The sequence below is a fragment of the Orycteropus afer genome, unplaced genomic scaffold (genome assembly GCF_000298275.1).
Source record: "Orycteropus afer afer isolate SDZICR_OR568_19922 unplaced genomic scaffold, OryAfe1.0 scaffold00519, whole genome shotgun sequence".
NCBI lineage: Eukaryota > Metazoa > Chordata > Mammalia > Tubulidentata > Orycteropodidae > Orycteropus > Orycteropus afer.
The window spans coordinates 541,603-561,902 of record NW_006922106.1 but is presented as its reverse complement, the minus strand read 5'-3'; the positions used below and the strand labels follow the sequence as shown (position 1 = coordinate 561,902).

Below are 20,300 nucleotides of genomic sequence, written 5' to 3'. Positions count from 1 at the left end.
ACAATGGGGAAGGAGACAGGTGGTGAGTGTATAAGTGCTGCCAATAGAGGAGCACAGCACTGTACCCTGCTTGAGTAGACAACATACAAACAAAACAAAGAAAACAAAAATTGTGGGCAAGTCACTCCAACATACAATCACCGATTAAATATAAACACAAAAACATCACAAGGCCTCGGAGACAACAGAGCATCACAGTCCACACAAAGAAACAAGATAAAGCAAGAGAAACAAGGGACCAGGATCCAGACCCAAAACACATCCCTGAGGAAGACACAGCATTGGAACTCCCTGATAAGGAATTCTAAAAAATTATATTTAGGTACCTTCAACGAACTAAGAGACAGATCAAGGAAAACACTGACAAACTTGAGGAAAACACAGAGAAAATCTTAGAACAATTTCAAAAGACAATACAAGAACAAAATGACAAAATAAATGAGAAATGATACAAAATCTATAGACAGAAATCCAGAAGATTAATACTAAATTTTCAGAAATAGATAACTCATTGAATGGGCAAAGGAGTAGAATTGAATCAATGGAAGACAGAATCAGTGAGTTTGAAGGCAAATACCTCAGTACTTCTTTGGAAAGGGAACAATCAGAAAAAAGATCAAAACAAAATGAAGAAAGTCTAAGGTTCATGTGGGATACCATCAAAAGGAATAACCTACATGTAATCGGGATTCCAGAACAGGAAGAGACAAATAAAACCACAGAAAAAATGGTCAAAGATTTTTTGAAAGAGAATTTTCCTGGTATAATGAAAGATGAGAATATATCCATTCAAGAAGTCCAACGAACCCCAAACAAGATAGATCCCAGAAGAAAATCACCAAGGCATATCATCATCAAACTCATCAAAAGCAAAGTCAAGGAAAGAATCCTGAAAGCAGCACGGGAAAAACAAAAAGCTACTTACGAGGGGCAGCCAATAAGACTAAGCCTGGATTTCTCAGCAGAAACCAAGCAGACGAAAAGACAATGGGATGGTATATATAAAACCTTGAAAGAGAAAATTTTCCAACCAAGAATTACATACCTGGTAAAATTGTCCCTCAAATATGATGGTGAAATTAGGACATTTCAGATAAGCAGAAATTAAGGGAATTTGTTAAAATCAGACCAACCTTACAAGAGATGCTAAAGGAGCCCTTTGGAAAGAGAACCAACAACAGCAAATAACAAGTGACCATTAACCCACATGATGACATAACCCAGAAACCAACCCAGTTATAGAAATATCCAAAGTAAATAAGCCTACAAGATTGTAAACAGGGACCCAGAGACAATTGACAAATGAAGACAACAATAAACCAAAAAGAGGGAAAAAACTGTGTCGTTACAGAACTTCTAAATGGTAGGGAAGTCAAGACAACTACAAGATAGAACGGACTGTTCTAAACTTGGGAAGAAATTATAAATCACAGGCTAACCTCAAAGAAAAATGATAAACCTTCACATCAAAATTAAAAAAGGGGACCAGTACAAATATTTAGCAAATACTAAAACAGTAACAGTGAAGAAAGTGATAACACAATACCTAAACATAATGAGCTCAGCACAGAAAATTATATGGAACAAAGAAATCTACACCATGAAAAAGCACATAACAAAATGACAGCAACAAATTCAAACTTGTTGATAATTACCTATCTGACAAGTGACTTACCTCTAAAATTTATAGAAAACTCCAATACCTCAACAACAAAAAGATTAGCAATCCAATTAAAAAATGGGCAGAAGACATGAATAGATACTTCAACAAGTAAGATATTCAGGTGGCCAGCAAATACATGAAGAAATGCTCATTTCTAGAGAAGAAAACCGTCTTAGAGAGGTTAAAGCAGGAATGGAAAGCTATGGAAGCAGTGTTGCGTGCGTGGGGTTGTGAGTGTGAGCTCTGGAGCCAGATGTCCTGCTTTGGCTCTGCCTTGCTGTGTGACAGTGGGCAACTCAAGTCACTTCTCTTTGCCTCAGGGAATTATAACCTCTGAGAACTGAAGTGAGAAAAGGCAGGCAAAGCACTACTAGGCCTGGCCTGCGAAGACTGCCCCTTGTGGCAATGACATGACATCTGAGCCCAGCCTAGCTCTCCCTTGTGCCGGTAGAGGCCACGTCAGCCCTCTATCGCGCTCCTAGCCTCTTTGAACTTGGCTGCTTTATCCTTCTCCTGACCACTTCATCCAGCCCCACGATGCTCATCGGTTGGGTGTGCTTTGCACGACCACAATTATTAAGAATTCTCCCTCTGAGCCAGGTGACCTAGCACTGGGGCAACACAGTCAGGCTACTAAGGGACCCCGCTGAAGACAAAACAAAGCAAAAAGGCTCACAATGATAGATGGTGACGCGTCTCCAGGCTGAGCATCTTGCCTGCTAGTGAAAGGGTCCCAGTGTTGGTGCTGGTGTTCCACCGAGCTAGCTGCAGAAGTCCATGCAAACAGATGGCAACAGGCCTATAACAAAATCAAACCACAGTGCTCCTGAACTGCGATTGAGGGCCCTGGGCCCCAGCAGGCTTGCCCCGCCCTGCCTGCCTCCGCACTAGGCCCCAGGCCCCCCGCGGGAGCTCTGTTTGCTGGCCACATCCACCGAAAGACTGAGCCCTCAGTGCAATGCCCTCTGCTTGGTTAGGCTTCATCTGGGCCAGATTTTGGCCAGGCACTTTACAGGTGGCCACCTCCTCGTTGACTGCTGTGCAGAAGAGGGGAGGGGGAGGGTGTGGAAATATCGAGGGCTGTCAGCACCAAGTGCCCTGGAGGGGATGGTTCCTGAGTCTTAAGGATCTGTAGGATTGGACAGGAGAGGAAAGGTGGGAAGGGAAGGCCAGGCACAGGGAACAGCATGAGCAAAGGCTGAGGGAGTCCGGTAGGGGCCCAAGAGCCGCTATCACTTCTGAGTAACCTGATGGAGGCGGAGTCTAGGGAGGGAGGCGGGGCCAGGTTCTGGGCCTTGGAAGATTACTGAGACAGTCTGACACATGATTGGGCCACTGAGCGAGAATACTGTCAGGAATGGATGACTTATTGGAGGAAACCAGTTAAGAGTTGACTTTAAAAGTTCAGACAAAGAATCAAGAGGGATCAGATCAACGGGAAGGAGGGACAGCCTGCCTCCAACCTAGTGACCTGCTTCTGATGAAGAGAATTCAGCAAAAGGGGTGGCTGCCTCTTCCAAGCGGGGCTGTGAAGCCCGTGACCTCTGTCTTGCTGGCACTCCCTCGCACGGAACTGGCTGCCTCGTTGTGAGATGCTCTGTGGAGGTGTCCACGCGGCCAGGAACTGAGGGAGGCCTCCCTGGGGTCACAGCTCGTGAGGACTGAGACTTTATTTTAACCATCTGCAAGGAATCAATTCCTCCAACGATCACCTGGGTGAGCTTAGAGACAGATCCTTCCCAGGTGAGCCTGGAGGTGACTGCTGCCCTGGAAGAGACCCCGAGTCAGAGGACCCGGCTAAGCTGTGCCTGGGTTCCTGACGCACAGAAACCGCAAGATAATATACACGTGCTGTTGGAAGCTGATGTTCTGGGGGAAGAGAGAACTAATACAGGCAGGGATCAGGGCACAGAAAAGCAGGAACCGCTACCGACGACACTCAGCATCAGCTGGATCCAGTGGCTGAAAAGATTAGAGGAGATGAGGGGGAGGGAGAAGTCAAAGTAATTTCCGGGAGAGCCCAGGCTGGGTTCAAGTTCTCGCCCTGGCCCTCACTCACTGTGTGGGTCTGAGCAAGTAATTACAACTCTCCGAGCCTCAGTTTCTCCATTCGTAATATCCAGATGCTAAGCATAACTATCTTACAAGAATTCGTCTTTTTCATTTCAGAACCTGTACAGTTAGGGGTGCACAAAAGTTTGATGTGGTGTTCATTTCTAGAAGGTTCAGCATACATCCTTGTGCCGAGATTTAAATGCTTCAGTGCGGTTTCCTTGTGTCCTAAGAAGCTGCACCAGGGAATGCGCTATGTGGCCCAGTGCACAGAAGCACCTTGGGGTGCAGGGGAGGGCAGTAGGGTACAGTTGGGACTTGTCTCCCCGACTCCTTTCCCTGGGAGCACCTTGGGGAGCGGATTTTTCCTGCCAGAGAAGTGAGAGACCTGACCAGACCTGGGGACCATAACCTTGGCCTCAACGCTATGCTCTAAGCGTGCAGAATTCACTGGCTTCAATAGACTTTTCCAGAGTCAGCTTCAGTCTCACAGAGAACTATAGCCTGGCTTTGCCCTCCAAAGCCAGCTAGCAATGGCAGAAGACATAGTGCTTATTTCCAAAACAATGCCATACCGTCAGAATCGAGCTTGTCTTACCTGTCTGGGCTCCGCAGGCAGCGATCGGGCCACGCGCTGGGGCTGCTGGATCATCTGCTGCAGGAGGAACGAAGAAGGGTCCGGCGGCGGCTGCTGCTGCAGCTGCAAGGTGGCGGTGGCAGTGGAGGAGGCGGTGGCCGAAGAGGCCTGCGTCAACATCGGCTGCTGCAGGTAGTGGAGCAGGGAAGGCTGCCTGGAGGTGGCCGGCATGGAGGGCAGCTTCTGGGGGCCCGGCTCAGAGACAAAATGGGACAAAGGCTTGGTGTTGCCAAAAGTAAATGGCTCTGGGCTCCCCGAGCTGGGGTTGGCCAGCCCCTGCTGCATGATCAGCCTCAGGGTTTTGGAGGAGCCAGCAGGCATGGGCTTCAAGACTGCGTTTGCTTGCTGCAGCTGCGGCTGCTGCTGGCTTAGTGCGGAACTGGTGGGTGTGAGGCTCCGGAGCAGCGAGCACTGGGAGGTGAAGGACTGCTGCGGTAAGCCTGGGCTGGAGAGCTTCTCCGGGCGGTAGGGTGGTGAGGGCCCGGCGTTGCTGGTGGGCAGAGTGGACATCAGGTGCCCTTGGGGGCTCTTGATGCTCGAGGACACCAGGTTGGCAGGGATGGAGCTTTGAGGGTTGAACTGTGACTGCTGGTTGAGAGCTGGGCTGGGGAGCTTTTCGGGAACGTAGGTCATGACAGGTCCCAGGACAGTGTTGCTGCTGGTAGCCATGCCGGTGAGTAAGGCATTGGCAGAGCCTTGGAGACTGCTACCTGGCAGGTTGCTGGACGACATGCAGGATACCATGAGGCTCTGCGAGCTGAACGGTGGTGGTGGGTGTGGCGACGGCACTGGGTGATAGGGCGGGGAGAGGCCTGGTGGAGGCAGACCAGACCAACTGGGTGGGGGCCCTTGTGTCTTCATAGCAGAGCCCTGCTTGTTGGCTGCCAATGCCTTCAGCTGGTGAGCATGATGCCACTGAGGCACCTGGGGTGGTGGCACAGTGACAGAGAGCATCGCTTGGCCCTGGTTCTTGGCCTGTGCTGTCGAAGAACTGGGCGAGACCATCTGCTTACTGGTAGAAGGGAACGTGTAGCTGATCCCTGTGGAGGACAGTGGTATGTGCAGTGACACGCCAGCCGCTTGGCTGCAACTCGAAGCCAACTCCTTGCTGGAACCCAGGCCCTCCAAGTGTGACATGTGAACTGAGGCCTTGGGAGTTGGGTCTAGGGCTGCCAGGGGGTGATCTAAGACCACTGGCTCCTCAGGCTTGCTCCCCAGGATCTTCTCAAGATCTAGATCACCAGGAGAAGGTTCTTGAATTTTTGTTAGCTCCTCTAGCAGATCTTGAAGTTCCTGGTCTACAGCTGGCAGGCTGTTTGGCACGCTACTGACTTTGTCATAGTAAGGGACAGTGGGCCCTTTCAGCCCCACTTCTGTTGTCGGAGGCACCACAAATGGTGAGCCCACAAGGCCGCCGTTCATGGGATTGTTTTCCAGGAGGAGCGACTGGCCAGCCACATCCGTAGCTGTTGCGCCTGCGTTCATTGACAACGGGGGCTCCTGCAGCTTGACACAGGGAGCACTGGGCTGGGCACCTGGGCCCATAGAAAGGGTGAGATCTTCATGGCAGGGCCTCTTGATTTTATTAGGGTAACCCCCGTCAGCCATGCCTGGAAACTGCTGGAAGTTGTCTCCTGCTTGTCGCCTCTTAATGGTGCCCTGTGGCTGAAAGAGAAGAGGGAGAGTGGGCATTTTTATAAAGTCTTGGCACATGAAAGCTAATGAACAGGAAACCTGCAAGGAAAGCAGTCCTTCCAGCTTCAAGACTAATAGCTGTCAAAAGTACAAACTGCGGCCTCTGCTTGGAACCATAGTGCTTGTTTCTTTGCTGTTGTGTTTCACTGAAACTGTCTTGTTCTATTTCCAACAGGCCTTTATGCTGCCTGTATACTAAACATGACAGAGAGTCATGCAAAGGATATTCTTTGTGCAATTTAAGAGGAGTTCCATGAAACTCCACAGAAATGACTAAATGAATGATACTGCCAAAGGTGGGCATTTGAAAGCAAACTAGAAGAAGTCAGGACAATTTTAATTCCAACTTGCCTACAGATACCCCAATTTGTACAAAATACAAGTACCACATAGACACATAACTTCTAAGTTGCCTGCCTGTTGTAGTTAAATGCATCAGGCTATGTGATAAAGAAGAACACGACAGAGACTTTAAAGGAATGAAATTGGTCACAGGTGCTTCTCTAGGCAGCTGTCTCCGACAGAGTGTTTAGGGGAAAACTCAAGTTGCAGAATAATAATTGTAGCATGATTCCAGTTATTTCTATACACCCACCCACCCCCACTATGTGCATACAAAAATCACCAGGAAGGAGACCTACACCCAACGGCTGGGAGTTTTCACCTCTTGGAGTGAGGGTGGAGTGACTAACAATTCCCTTTCTAGTCTCTGCATTTCTGTATAGCTTGTTTGTTTTTAACCAGAAGGACTTATAAGCCAACAAACAAACAAAAAGGATAAAGCTTATCTACATAAGAAATTCCTCTTTGCAGATGCATCCTCAGGTTAGGAAGATACCAAATAGCACAAAAAGGCCCAGTCTGGACTCTGCACCTTGAGGGAGATGCCCACCATTTAGAAAAGCATTGCTCTTGGAAACAAAGCAAAGGCCTTAGGGATGCAGCATTTCCTTAATCTTTTCAATAGTTTCATACCATCATCTGTGGCTATCATGGTCATGAACATGACCTGCATGTCAACAGATTTCGTCAGGCATTAATACTGCTCTGCAAGTAATGGGGACAAGGGGGTTGGGGTGTGGAATATGTGTTGGGATGATCAAAGGAAGGAAGGAAGCAGAGAGACTTGGACATCACCTAAATGCCAACAGTCTAACAGATTGATTTCTCTAGAAATACTTATTCACGAAGGAAAGGCCTCTCATCCAGTGCTCCTGCTTGTTGGGCTGGTCAAGTTTGATGAGCTTCTAGCTCACTGGGAACTCAAGGTGTGCATGGGGCTTCTTGCCAGCAGGATGGGGATAGGGCTCACGGGGCTCAAGGCAGAGTGACCATCAAAAGAGAACCCCCGAGGCTGCACATCTCAGGCCTTGCTTCCCATCAGAACCATCCAGATTCCCAGGCCTTCCCACTACAAATCCATTGCTATGGGGCTCACGCATCGGAGTTCTTCCCGAGCTCAACAGCTAGAGCATGGATGGCAGTGGTGTGGCCCGGGCCCTGGTTTCAAAGCAGACTCAGCCAGGTCTGAGTCTTAGCCTTGCCCCTTAAACCCTGGTTTGTCAATAAAATCATGCAGGTGGAAGGCCTAGCATGTCTTGGGGCGCCTCAGCATCCGTAGGTGGTGCAAACAGTTAATGTGTTTGGCTGTTAACGGAAAGTTTGGGGCCTTGAGAGAAATGTCTGGTAATCTACTTTCGAAAAAAAAAAAAAAAAAAGCCATTGAAAATCCTATGGAGAAGAAATGTGGAACAGAATCTAAAATTTCTGAAACCAAACCCAAACAAAGAGACAGACAGGTAGACCTACTGCACTGGTTGAAACGGGAGGACTCCCTGAGATTGTCGCCCTGAGACTGTTTAAACCTCAAACCAAAACTAACCTCTGAGGTCAACCTGTAGCTAAGTACCAGACAAACTCACAAAATAATAACTGTCACCCATAAGGACTGTGCTCCTTTAAAAAATCACCTACGTGAGACCCAAAGGTCAACAATTGACTTTCAAACAAAGGTGAGAATGTAAGGGTTCAGGGAAACTGGATTAATGAAAATGGGACCACCAGGTGGAAATCATGAGAGTGCTCCCACATTGTGAAGCTGGGAACCAACATGTCACTCAACAACTTGTGGAGAAAAGGTTGATCAGGAACCGAAACTGCTGTATAAATCTCCATCAAAGATGAAGTCAAACAAGTCACGGGCTTCCCAGATGGAAAGTTGGTCTTTTCTACATTCTCCCAAAGATTTTAAAGAAGTCTAATAAAGATATTAATGTATGTGGATCAATAAGGCGTGCATGGTTGCAGGTTTTGCATAAGATGCCCAGTCTGGCAACAGCTGGGGCCCAAAGTGTAAGTTCAATGTCTTGACCTGCAAGGCGGGTTTACTTATAGCGAAGTCTAGATAGCACCCAAGAAAGGATAGTGACGGGGCTGGGAGGCGCACTGCCTGGAACAGTGGCCAGGTGAGCCCGCAGTTTGCTGGGCCAAGGAGGTAGGTGGGAAGGCGGGTGGGGCACGAGCACAGAAGCCAGCGGCACACACAGGCACCCATCACGGGCATCGAAGCCCATGGTATCCACTCAATCCCAGGTCCGGAAACTAAGTGGCTCCTCCCAACAGAGCAAACCCCAGGAAGCCCCTGGCAGGTGTCGAGGTCGTCCGAGGAGCCGGAGGGGCTGGGGGCTGCCTCTGCTCTGCCAAGTCCGCAGCGGGCCAGCACTGGCCTAGGCAAGCTTTGCTCCAGGAATCCTGACCCATCTTGCTTTCTCCAGGGGTGGGCTCGCAGGGCCGTGTACTGGCTGCACTTGCCTCCTCCAAGGTGTCCTGGCGGCAGGCAGTGAAAGGAGACTGCGCTGGGTAGGAGGCCGGCAGCTCTCCACTGGGTTTGACAGGCAGAGCTTTCAGCAGTGAGCCCGTAGGCCGGGCAGCCCTAAGCCGGGCCACGGGAAGTTGGGCCGTGTTTACCCGAACATGCGAACGTGCTCAGCCTTGGGCTGTGTTTACACGGACACGCTCTGGCTGGCTGGACCAGCATCTGCTTTCACCAGGTAGCAGTTAGGAGCGGGCATCTATTATCCTGTTAATCTTTCCCCTGGAGAAAGGCTCGCTTCAGTACCTCCTTGTGCACAGGCCTGTGATTTGCTACTTGTCTCCGCTGCAAGAAGCTGGCTGGACCTTCCCCGGTGCCGTGCTGCACTGCCCTTCACTGAGATTCTGACCTGGGTGGGGTCTTGCTGGTCGGTTTTAACGGGATTATACAAATGGTTTGTGCCCGACCACTAACCTGAAAATTGGTGGTTCAAAAAAAAAAAGGTGGGGGTTGACCAGGTTTGCTGGTCCGATAGAGCCTGGTGGAACCACTGAGACTATGGCCTCCAACTGCCCTTCAGGTCTGGAATTGAACCCACACCTGTGGTTTCCAGCCATACAAAAGACAGGCATATGAGCTGAACATTTACCTCAAGTACATACACTCCTTGGAGAGAACGATCATGGGAGAAGGAAGGGCTGCCTATGCACAGGGAGACAGCTCAGGGGGCAGGAGAGTATGGAGGGATGGACACTGGGAAGAGGTAACTATGGGGAGGAAGTGGGAGGGGAGCTGTTGCATTGTGGCAAACTGTGGTCAATGACAGGAGACAAAGTGTATGTGAACTGCTGTATGGAAAGTGAATTTGTTCTATAAACCTTCACCCAAATCACACACACACACACACACACACACACAAAGAATATTGGTGGCTCAAACGCACCTAGCACTGCTGTGGAAGGAAGGCCCAGTGACCCACTTCTGTAGAAGTGCACAGTCTCGGGAACCCAGTGGAGCATCTACTCTAACACGGCGTTGCCATGAGCTGCGACTGACTCAGTGAGAACAGGAGTGGGTTGGTTTGTTGTTTTGTTTTTTTTTTTTACTTTTTAAAAATCTGCTTAATAATAGATCAGGCATGTTTTCGACGCCTGTATCTGTGTGTCTACGTCATTGTCAGTACACACATCCCTCACGTCTACTTTTCCACTGGGTGGCTGGACCAGTGTTTATTGTCTTTCTGCAACGCCTCCCTCCCCTCCCCCTCCTAGCTGCTGGTTACTGATCTTTGTCTCCACGCATGCCCACTCCCGACAGTTCATAAAAGTGGGAGGCCATACATATTTGTCCTTCTGGGTCTGGCCACCATTTTAGAGAAGAGCAGCAGAGAACTGCTCTGGAATGGCTTCTGGACTCTTCTGAACAAACCCTCCCGCTTCACACACGTGCCATCCCCCAGTCTCCGTGGCCTCAGCAACAGCAAGCTATTAGTTCCTTCGGGCCACATGGCCCACGGGATCCAGCCCTCTCACTGTCAGAATTTTTCTTTTGTAGTAAGCGAATCAGCAGCCACTGGTGGGACATCAAGAAAGCCTAGCTCCACCTCCTCTTTCGACAGAAACCGGATTGGGATGGAATGTACCTGTGCTCGCGCAGCTAGCTGGGTCCTAACAGCAGAAGTAGCCCTCATCTGCCCCAGCTCCCAGCCAGAGCCCTCACAGTTCGGGCCTTGGGGGGACTGGGGACACTAAGGGGCCTAACTTCTTAGAAACAAATGGCTTTCTCTCTGCCCATTTCATAATGCAGCAGACAAAGCCACCAATATGACCCCCAAGACCTTATAAACATTCATTAAAATGTATTTCTAAGCATGTGATGGCTTCCCAACCCCAAAATAATGAGGAAACATAGGCAACCCTTCTGATAGGGACCAAGTTCAGCTCTAAAGTCAACGGTATTTCTGGCCCTGTCCAAACAATGACAATAGGGCGACTCTTCACTTTCTATAGTTTCAGTCCACAGTGATCCAAAGGGCAAAATTTTCTTGGGAAAGGTCTAGATGATAAGAGTACAGTCCAGGCTCTTCCAGTGGGTATAATGAGAATAAAGGTAAAACCGTGCATCTTACTTTTGCCCAAGAAGGCTGCCCGGCAATCACAAACACTCTACAAGGATGCTGGAGTCCCTGCAGGGTACAAACCATCAGTGCACCCATCTGGGAGGCGGGAGTCCGCCCAGGGGCACCTCACAAGAAAGCCCTGGCAGTCTCCTTCCGGAAAACCCAGCCTCTGAATAACGTGGGGGAGCACGGTTCTACCATGGCGCACACGGGGTCGCCATGACTCGGTGTGCACTCGATCCCATGGCAATGGGCTCGTATTGGCTCACGCTTCCACCCAGCTGTGGTCCCCATAGCAATGTGAACTGTTCACATTAGATTCGTAGGCCAATATTGCAAATTTTAGCTCTTACGCCACTAATTACATACATTGACCTTCTGGCATTTATTATTAATAGGAAGATAATCAAGTGGGCAATTAAGCAGGTGCTAGGAGCTCTGGTAGCATAGTACTTAAGGCACTTGAAAGCTAACCAGAAGGCTGGCAGTTCAAACCCACCAGCCACTCCTCGGAAGGAAGGTTGGGCAATCCTACTTCCGTAGAGATAATGCCTCGGGAACCCAAGGAGGGGTCGCTGTGAGTTGGGGACAACTCAACGGCATATAACAACAACAGTTATTTCTAAAATTTAATCAAATAAGGGAGGTAGTGATTGAGTTAACAGAGAAGGCCAAACCAAATCTAACTCTTCAACCCAGAGCCTATCTCCTGCTGTACTTCACCTTGCCAGAGGTGACAGATTCCTCCGTTTAGATGGTAAAGTGGGTGCTCAGCACTGTTCCCAAGGCCCCCACCCTCTGCCATCCAACCCTGTCCTTCTGCCCAGGCCCAGCCCCTCCTTGGCTCTCAGGTGTGGGTGCTCTGGGAAGAGATGCCTACAAAGCCACCACTTCCCATAGTCCAGCCGACCTCTTGATCGACTTGCTGTGCTTGAACTGCTATGTAGATGTGGAAGAAAACCCAGAAACACTGACTAGTGCAGTGCATAGGGAGGGGCACCTTGTCTATGGTCTCCTTCCACTAGGACACACCATGAGAATGACACTCCTATGATTGGCCATGGTGACTTTTACTATCAACTTCTGCCCACACCCGGCCTCCTTAGCCCAGGAGGATTCGCATGCTTACAGAACACGCTGGTTCTAGCTCCCAAGGAGAGGTGCCAACTGCAGTTAGTAGCTGCAGGGCAGGACCATTGAGCTCTGTGCCACAGGCTTAGAGGGGACACGGAATAAAGGGCATCAGGCCAGCTCAGAGACGATCTAGTCATCTAGGTTCTTCTTTAAAAAAAAAAAAAAAGTCAAATTCATACGGCATAAAATTAGCCCTTTGAAAGTATACAGTCCAGTGGCATTTAGTGCAGTTCCCCATTCTTCTCAAGCCCTAGACAAAGCTACTTTGTCTCTATAGATATACCAATTCTGGACATTCATATAAAAATATTTCGATCTAAAACTACAACTGGACGGGACTTGACACCTAGTGCCCTAAAGCGAGGCTTGGAGGAACCCACTGGTCCCTTCCCTGGTGGGAGTGGACCCCTCCCCTGGCCTGCATTGACCTTGGGCCAAGAAACTCTTCTGAGGCCCTTCTGCCACCTGCCAACCCCTCCAGCCCAGCGGTACATGGGGAACCCCAAAAGTGAGCCTGTCACATGCTCTCATCTATGCAGTCTACTGAGAACACACTCTAGAGCCATTCCTGGGAGCCATGTGGCTGTGGGTTGCACAAGGACTAGGCCGAGCTGTATCGCGTGTGCACTCAGAGATCCTGTCTGCATGTTCATGCCCAACCCCTGTCTCTTGCAGCAAGGCCTTTCTGGGGGAATTGGGGGAAGGCATCATGCACATCACTCAAGCACTTTCACAGTAGACTCCCAGGCTCTGTGCCAACAGTTAAGATGTTGGCCTTTCCCAGGCCTTCTGACCCAAGGCTTCATGTTAACAACCACAGGCTAGGTGGCACCTGGACCCTGTCACTAGACGACATGCTTTCTCCTTCACTGCCACTTGATTCTCACATCCTAGGAGGGAGGCAGGGCTGGGTTTAGTACCTCTGGTTTGCACAAGGGTAAACCGAGGCTCAGGAGGCCAAGTGACTTGATAAAGGCACAGAGCTAGAGTCAGTTGGTGGCACAGCCAAGCCTGGCCCTCAGACTCCACTGTGCTCTTTGCCAGGTCACAGCCCAGGCGGTAGGGCCCTGGTGGACACGGGGGTGGAGGTGTGGGGTCAGCTTTTCCCGAGTGAACCGGAGGCAGGCCATTGCGGCTCTGCACACTGAGGTCTGGGAGGAAGACTTGCAGTTTGGCATCAGGTGTCACCTTTAGAGCTGACTGCAAGAACTGCTGCGCTAGCCTGCAGGCTTCCCAGATCACACGTCCCCGACTAGTGCCAGACAACAGCACACGCCACTCAGAGGAGGAAAATCCAGGTACAGCTTGCTCGGTGGACACTAACATAGCTTGGCTGCTGGGGACTGCTGCTCCTGCCAGGCCCATCCATTTCCCTGCAAAGCCCTTCGTTTGTCCTCAAATGCCACAGCACACTGCTGAGTATCTGAGAGCAACGGCTGCTGTCAGGAGTGTCGGGAGCTGAGATGCCAAACTCAAGTAACAGATCTGAGCAGTGTGGGGTGGTGAGAGGGCTGGAGGTAAGAGTCTTACACTCTCCCAGTCTGTCTCAACCTTGCCTCTAACTGCTTGTCACCTCGGGCAAGTGACTTTCCCTCTCTGAGCCACCTACAGAACGGGGAGAGTGAGGTCCACTTTGCACATGTGTTAAAATGATTGCATACGTTTAGACATGTGAGGTTATCATAGTGCCTGGCGTGGTGCAGACACCAAGTAAACATCATCTCTCTTTTCACTCTCAAAAATGTAGACACCTTCCTGGGGGTCCGAAAATAGCATCTGCCACCCAACGGCTGCAGTCCTGAACAGCTGTGTGTGAGGTGAACTTTTTCACTGCTGTCGAGTCGGATCTGACTCATAGTGACCCCTCCTTGGGTTTCCGAGGCGGTGTCACTGCGGAAGTAAATTGCCCCCTCTTCCTTCGGAGGAGTGGCTGGTGGGTTTGAACCACCAGCCTACTGGTTAGCAGTCAAGTGCCTTAGGCACCACACCACCAGAGCTCCTGCAACTTTTGTAAACAGGTCAGAATAAAACACAGCCAAAATTTGCCGTTGCCAGGAAATCCCCAGCAAATTCTTTTATGCAGTGAAAGATACTACATCCAAATTGATCATTTGTTTTTAAGTGTATATTGGGGATATGGTCTTTTAAAAGAATGAATCCTAGTTCAGCTTTGGCCCAAAACAGACGTTGGCATTCTGTAGCCCCACAGCACACAGCAACAGGAGTAGGTTACATATTGAAAATAATGACAATCGAAGACGTATCTATAGTTCTGTCACTATACGGTATGTGGAAAGTGTCTGTGATTGTGCCATGGAAGGGATCATGTAACCTGGAGAAGTTCTGTGTGTGTGCGCGCGTGTGTGTGTGATGGTGGTGAGGAGGTGGTGACGATGGAATTATTGGTGGTGGTGGTGACAGTGATGGTGGTGGTAGGGGGTGGTGATGGAGGTAGTAGTAGGTGGTGGCAAAGGTGGCAGAGGGTGAAAGTCGAGGTGATGGGGGTGGCTGTGGTGGTGGGGGTGACACAGGTGGTAGAGGGTGGAGGTGGGAGTGGTGCTGCTGGGGGCAGTGCTGGTAGTGGACTTGGCATTGCTCCTTTCCAACTTTGGTACTTTTGGAGGTTGGATCTGGTGAGAAAGGTACAGGAGGGAGATGAGGAGGAGAAGCAAAAGGCAGGAAGGAAGTGGGGGGGAGGGGAAGAGAGAGTGTTTGAACAGATTATTCTACAGTGACTACAGAAATCAAACCATAGAAGCAAATGCTGTTTTTCCACAGGTCTGGACCTCAGCACCCAGCAGGCAACTGCTAAGTCAAATATCTGTCTGCAAATAGCAACCCTAAGGCTGGGGATCTTCAGAGAAAGCAAGAGGCCTCAGCCTGCACAGGCTGGCCCAGAATCTGGGGAGCCCCAGGCATGTACCCCCCACCCCGCCTGAGCCTTAAGTCACCTGGGCTCTCTTGCTGTCCTGCCCTGAGGTCCAACAGCTCATCCACTGCCCTACCCTGGGCAGCCCAAACAGCAGGCACCTGTTACCTTGGGCCTAATGTCAAGGAAAGGTGGTCTGGTGGCACAGTGGTTAAGGCATTCGACTGCCAGCCAAAAGGCTGGTAGTTCAAACCCACCAGCCACTCTGTGGGAGAAAGATGAGGTAATCTGCTTCTGTAAAGACTGACAGCCTTGGAAACCCTGTGGGGGCACTTCTACTCTGTCCTATAGTGTCACTATGAGTTGGAATAGACTGGATAGCAGTGGGAATATCAAGGAAGCTGGGGGAGGGGTGAGGAACGCGTGTAGACAAGGCCAGCGTGGGCGCCTGGGAGTTCAGAAATAGGGAGTGCCAAGCTTCCAGATGCCAGTGGGAGCCAGCTGCAAAATGGAGCTCTTCTACTAGCAGTTCCCCCTTCAATGAACCACAATTTGCAGACCACTGGTTTGCCAAAGTGGGCCTCCCAGGCAGGACCCAGATGCAGGAAGACCAGCAGTGTCTCGAGCGCTGAGCCGTGCTTAGCCCTTGGGGAAGAGGCCTGTCTGAAGGCAAGGTCTCGCCTGGCTCCCTGCCCTGGTTTGGTCTCTAACAGGAAAGGGCCCTGACTGCAGGAGAAGGAGGAGGGAGAAAAGGGAGTGAACAGCTGCATTCTCCGTGGGGAGGATCCCCAAAATAGAAAGGCGCATGTGCACCACAGGCCCTTGACCCAGAATGCTGAGAGCTGCACCATAAACCCAGCTCTCCTCAGCATAGTGGGATGGGGACGACAAGAAGGTGTTCTCAGGGCTCCTATGTGCCTAACTGAGCTTCAAAGACACACGGATTGCCCTCCTGAGCCAATGCTTATCTCTGACCATTAAAGAAGTACTAATATAGTGGTGCCCAACATAAGCATAAGTCACATGACTGAATTGTACCATGTAAAACATGTCCACATGGCAAATGCTTTCTGATATGCATTTTTGTCACAATTAAAAAGAAAAAAAAAAAAGAGTATTAACAGCAAGAATGCCCTGTGTGGTTTAAAATGTGTTCATACCCATATCCTGTGAACCATCGTCCCAGAAGCCTTGACGTAGTTAGAGAACAGAGTTATTAATCTGATTTTCTTCATGAGGAAACTGTAGCCCAGAGACTTGCACAAGGTCCTTATTAGTAAGTGGTAGGGACAGTTGCCTCCCAATGAACTGGTTCCTGAGATCACCTGTTTTATGGGAGTGGGGCCCATATACATGGGCTCCCCTCTCCTGGGGCCAGGCCTGCACCTGTCTTGTGACCATAGCCTGTATTAAGCCAGGGATACTGGCAAAGACTCACATCCTGAACCTGAATCCCCAGTACGGGCTTCCCAGAGTACTGTTTAGAGAACTTGCTCCAGTTCTGGGCTGGCTACTTCTGCTTGCCTATGGGGTTTTGTATATTAACCTTGTATCCAGCAACCTTGCGATAATCATTTATTAGCTCCAGTAGGTTTATTGTTGATTCTTTGGGATTTTCTACATAGACACAATCATATCATCTGGGAACAAAGACAGTTTTATTTCTTCCTTTCAATCTATATACCTTTTCTTTCTTTTGTTTGTCTTCTAGTACAACACATTATCTAGGACTTCCAGTACAATGTTGAATAGTAATGGTGAGAAGGGATATCCTTGTTTTGTTCCTGATCTTATGGAGAAAGTATCTAGTTTCTCACCATCAAGTATGCTACTTATTAGCTGTGGGGTTTTTGTAGATGTTCTTTATTAAGTTGAGGAAGTTAACCAATGGGGTTTTGAATCAACCTGGTTTGTTGCTCATGGGCTGGGCAGTGGACAATGTAGGCCAGAAGGTTCCATGAAGCCACCAGGATGAAGTAAAGATGCTTCCGCTATTTACCTGTTTATAGGATGGCTCTGCTACTGTTATGGAACCTCCAGAACATTTGGGACTCCATTTTGTCCATGGCTCTAGCTCGAGCACCCACAGCAGTGTCCAGACTGCAGGAAAAACCAAACCAAATTCACTGCCTTCAAGTTGGATCTGACTCATAGTGACCCCTCCTTGCGTTTCTGAGGCAGTATCACTATGCAAATAGATTGCCCAGTCTTCCTTCTGAGGAGTGGCTGGTGGGTTTGAGCCGCCAGCCTTCTGGTTAGCAGTCAAATGCCTTAGGCATTGTGCCAGAAGGCCCTGCAAATAAATAGCTAAGCTCCTAATCGGAAGATGGGAAGCAGCAAAGTAGATGAGCTTTGTCCAGACACCTGGGTTTGAGTTCTAAATTCACAACCTGTTGACAGTGTGACCTTGGGAAAGTTCCTAGCCTCTCTGAGCCCCAATGGTGCTCTTTGGTAAAATGGAAATATGAATCACTGCATCAGAGGAGAAAATGAAGTAATGTATATATACATGGGAGATGTGCCACCATCTTTCTTCCCAGGTGCATGAAGAACCCAGAGTAAGATGGATTTGCTCAATAGAAGCAGCCTGGGAATACTCTGTTCCTAGACTTGTGAGCTTCCTCAGGGCCAGTCGTGGCTCGCTTTATCCCTGCAGCCCAGGGTCTAGCACAGGGCTCGGCACAGAGGAGGGCCCTGTCAATGTGGTGGAAAGCCACAGATATAGACAGGTCCTTGGAGATCACACCTATGCCCTCTCACCTCCAGAGGAAAAGGACTTGCCTATGGTCTCCAAAGTGTCTTTACTCATGGTCTAGTCCTATTTTTTACGTGGAAAAGTGCGTGCCTCCGAGAATGATGGGTACAAATCTTGAACATGATCATCCACCACGGGAGCAGGTGAGCAGACCTTCTCCTACTGGGTATTACTGACATTTCTCAGTCTAATAAAGAGGAGCAGATGGAATGGGGTCAGTGTTTCTGTAGTCACTCACATCTCCACCTCCCCTGTTATAGTAAGGGCTCCTCTCTCCCCTTTCCTAGCCCCACTTGCCTCCAGCATTTAGAGGGGAGAAACAGAAGAAGGGGTGGGGTTGATTTGGGTCATTCCCTAGGTAGAAGGCACACTGTACTAGAGATCACCCAAATGGGGACTCCTGATGTGGTACCTCACCTTCTTAATGGGTGTCCTTCTGCAAGCCTCTGCATCTCTCAGAACTTATTGCCTTTATCTGTGAGGAGAACGCTAATTATACTTCCATGACCACAGACTAGATGGGAAACTCAGATGGACTGCTGGGCAGAATCACTCCTTGTGACCTCCTGAGTTATTTATCAGTAAATGGCTGAACACCACTGCTGAGTCAAAAGCACAGTGGGCCCTTCCTTCTCCACCTGTACATTTAGTGCCCACAGTATCCCGATTTTGTCTAGGAGCTGCCTTATATATGGCATGGATGGTAGTTGAGTCGTTTATTTCTCTTCCTCATATCTAAAACGAAGACTTCCTTTCATTTCCCCAGTGATCTCCACGTATGTCTACTGAGCTGGATCCCTGCAACGAGGGCAGAGAGGAAGAGTCACCCATGTGCTGGGGGTGGGGGGCAGGTAGACTGAGACAGAGACAACATGCAACACGCACACTGAGTCATCACTCCCCCGTCCCCGCAGGCTCCAGAACATTTCCAATCTGGAGTGTTAATGCCTTTGGGATTCTCATAGTAGTAATCAATCGACCACCGATCTGTGGGAAGAGTCTAGATGCCAACCTCAAAGAGAGGGCCCAATGGTACTGTCTCCTGTGAGCACTCCATCAGCATCTGTCAAGACAGGTAGGTGCCCAGTGCTTGAAAGGCAAAGTGCCCCTTGCCCCAGCTCACGAGGGTCACTAAACAATCATGCCACTAAAGGAATGAAGAAGTGCATCGCTGAGATTTCTCACGATGACGCCTCCTGCTTGATTTGTGGTCAGCGCTCTGTGGTTGCCTAACATGCTTTAGACCTCAGAGGCAGCACAGCACAGTGCAGCAGGCCCAGAGCTCTGCCATTTCCCGGCTCCATGGCTTTGCTCAAGCTGCTTAACCTGCCTGAGCTTCAGTTTCCTGGAGATAACACTAGTCTTTTCCTTTCTGAGTTATTGTGAGTATTACTGGATAATGTCCCCTAAATGCTTAGCAAAATGTCTGGCACCTAGTAAACGCTCAACTCAAGGTGGCTATTCTTATCCCTGGCCCATTTGCCCTTTGTAACAACAATCTAAAGATGTGTGTGGGACTGGAGTTGTCTTCAGGAAGGGCAAAGGATGGAAAAGGCCCTTAGCTAGTTAGAAGCAGAAGCAAGACAAAAACCCAGGTGTCCCAGTCTTAGGCAAGAACAAGCATCATACCAGATGCACACTGTCCACACGGAAAAGGCTGCTTAAAGAGAAATCTCCTCAGGGCCTGATAGATCTTTATTTCAAGACCTCGACACAAGACATAGTTTCTTTTGATAGTTTCTTCTGGGGGTAAGGACAAGAGAAGAGCTGAGCTGGATGCCTACAGCAGATGTCTCCATTAGGGATGCTCTCAGGGTGAGGGAGAGTGGGGCCAGAACTGGGCCCACATGGTTCCCTGGGACTGGGGAGCAGGCTCTCACCCCGAGATGTTCCTTGGAGCCAGGGAAGGCCACATCCAGCCTGGCAGTGCAAGCAAGGATCCTTCCGACACCCTCCTCCTGCTGCTTGCCCCCCATCCTGCAGTAGCTTGTGTGGACAGCGGGTTTCTTGGTGAGCTGACAGGCCATTCTACTTTAAATCTGCCAATCTCTGCCCCTCAGCCCAAAGCATCCAGGCCACTGAGCTCCCCAGAGTGTGCAGCAAGAGCCGCCATTAGCCTCTCTGTCCTCTTGAGGATGTAGGCATTGGCCTGCCGTTCACACTCAGCCTCACTCCAGCCAAGAGCTGCCATGGCTGTCCGCCAATGCAGCAACAGCACCCGGCTCAGCCCAGCTCTTTGCACACCCTTCAGGCACAGCCAAGGACTGGGCTCCCTCAATGTCACGCCCTTCTGGGATGAAGAAGACAGATGTGGTTTAAACCATGAAGGGAACTCCTCTGAGGGAGCTCCTTGCAGAGCCTGAAGCATGTTTGTTGGCCACCATCAGCTGAAGCCAACCCACGTCTTCTAGGACAGTCTGGAGTTTCAGACATAGGCCATTCAGAGCCAAGAGGGGAGAACGAGGTGTGCCACAGAGGAGCTAGAAGGGCCGACGTTCATCACATCCAAGATGTGACTAAAGCAATGAATGTGAAGCTTTGGTGAGGTGCACAAAGGGTTCTAA

At 49.8% G+C, this 20,300-nt stretch overlaps 1 protein-coding gene across 1 annotated transcript in view; it reads right to left on the bottom strand.

Annotated features, from left to right (window-relative positions):
* MAMLD1 (mastermind like domain containing 1) overlaps positions 1-20,300 on the bottom strand; it is a 53,581-nt gene that overhangs the window by 31,438 nt on the left and 1,843 nt on the right. Inside the window, exons 2-3 of the mRNA XM_007955616.1 lie at positions 4,314-6,017; positions 2,340-2,462 (exon numbers count right to left, since the gene is read on the bottom strand). Coding sequence (XP_007953807.1) covers positions 2,340-2,462; positions 4,314-6,017 — 1,827 coding nt within the window. The remainder of the gene's footprint in view (positions 1-2,339; positions 2,463-4,313; positions 6,018-20,300) is intronic.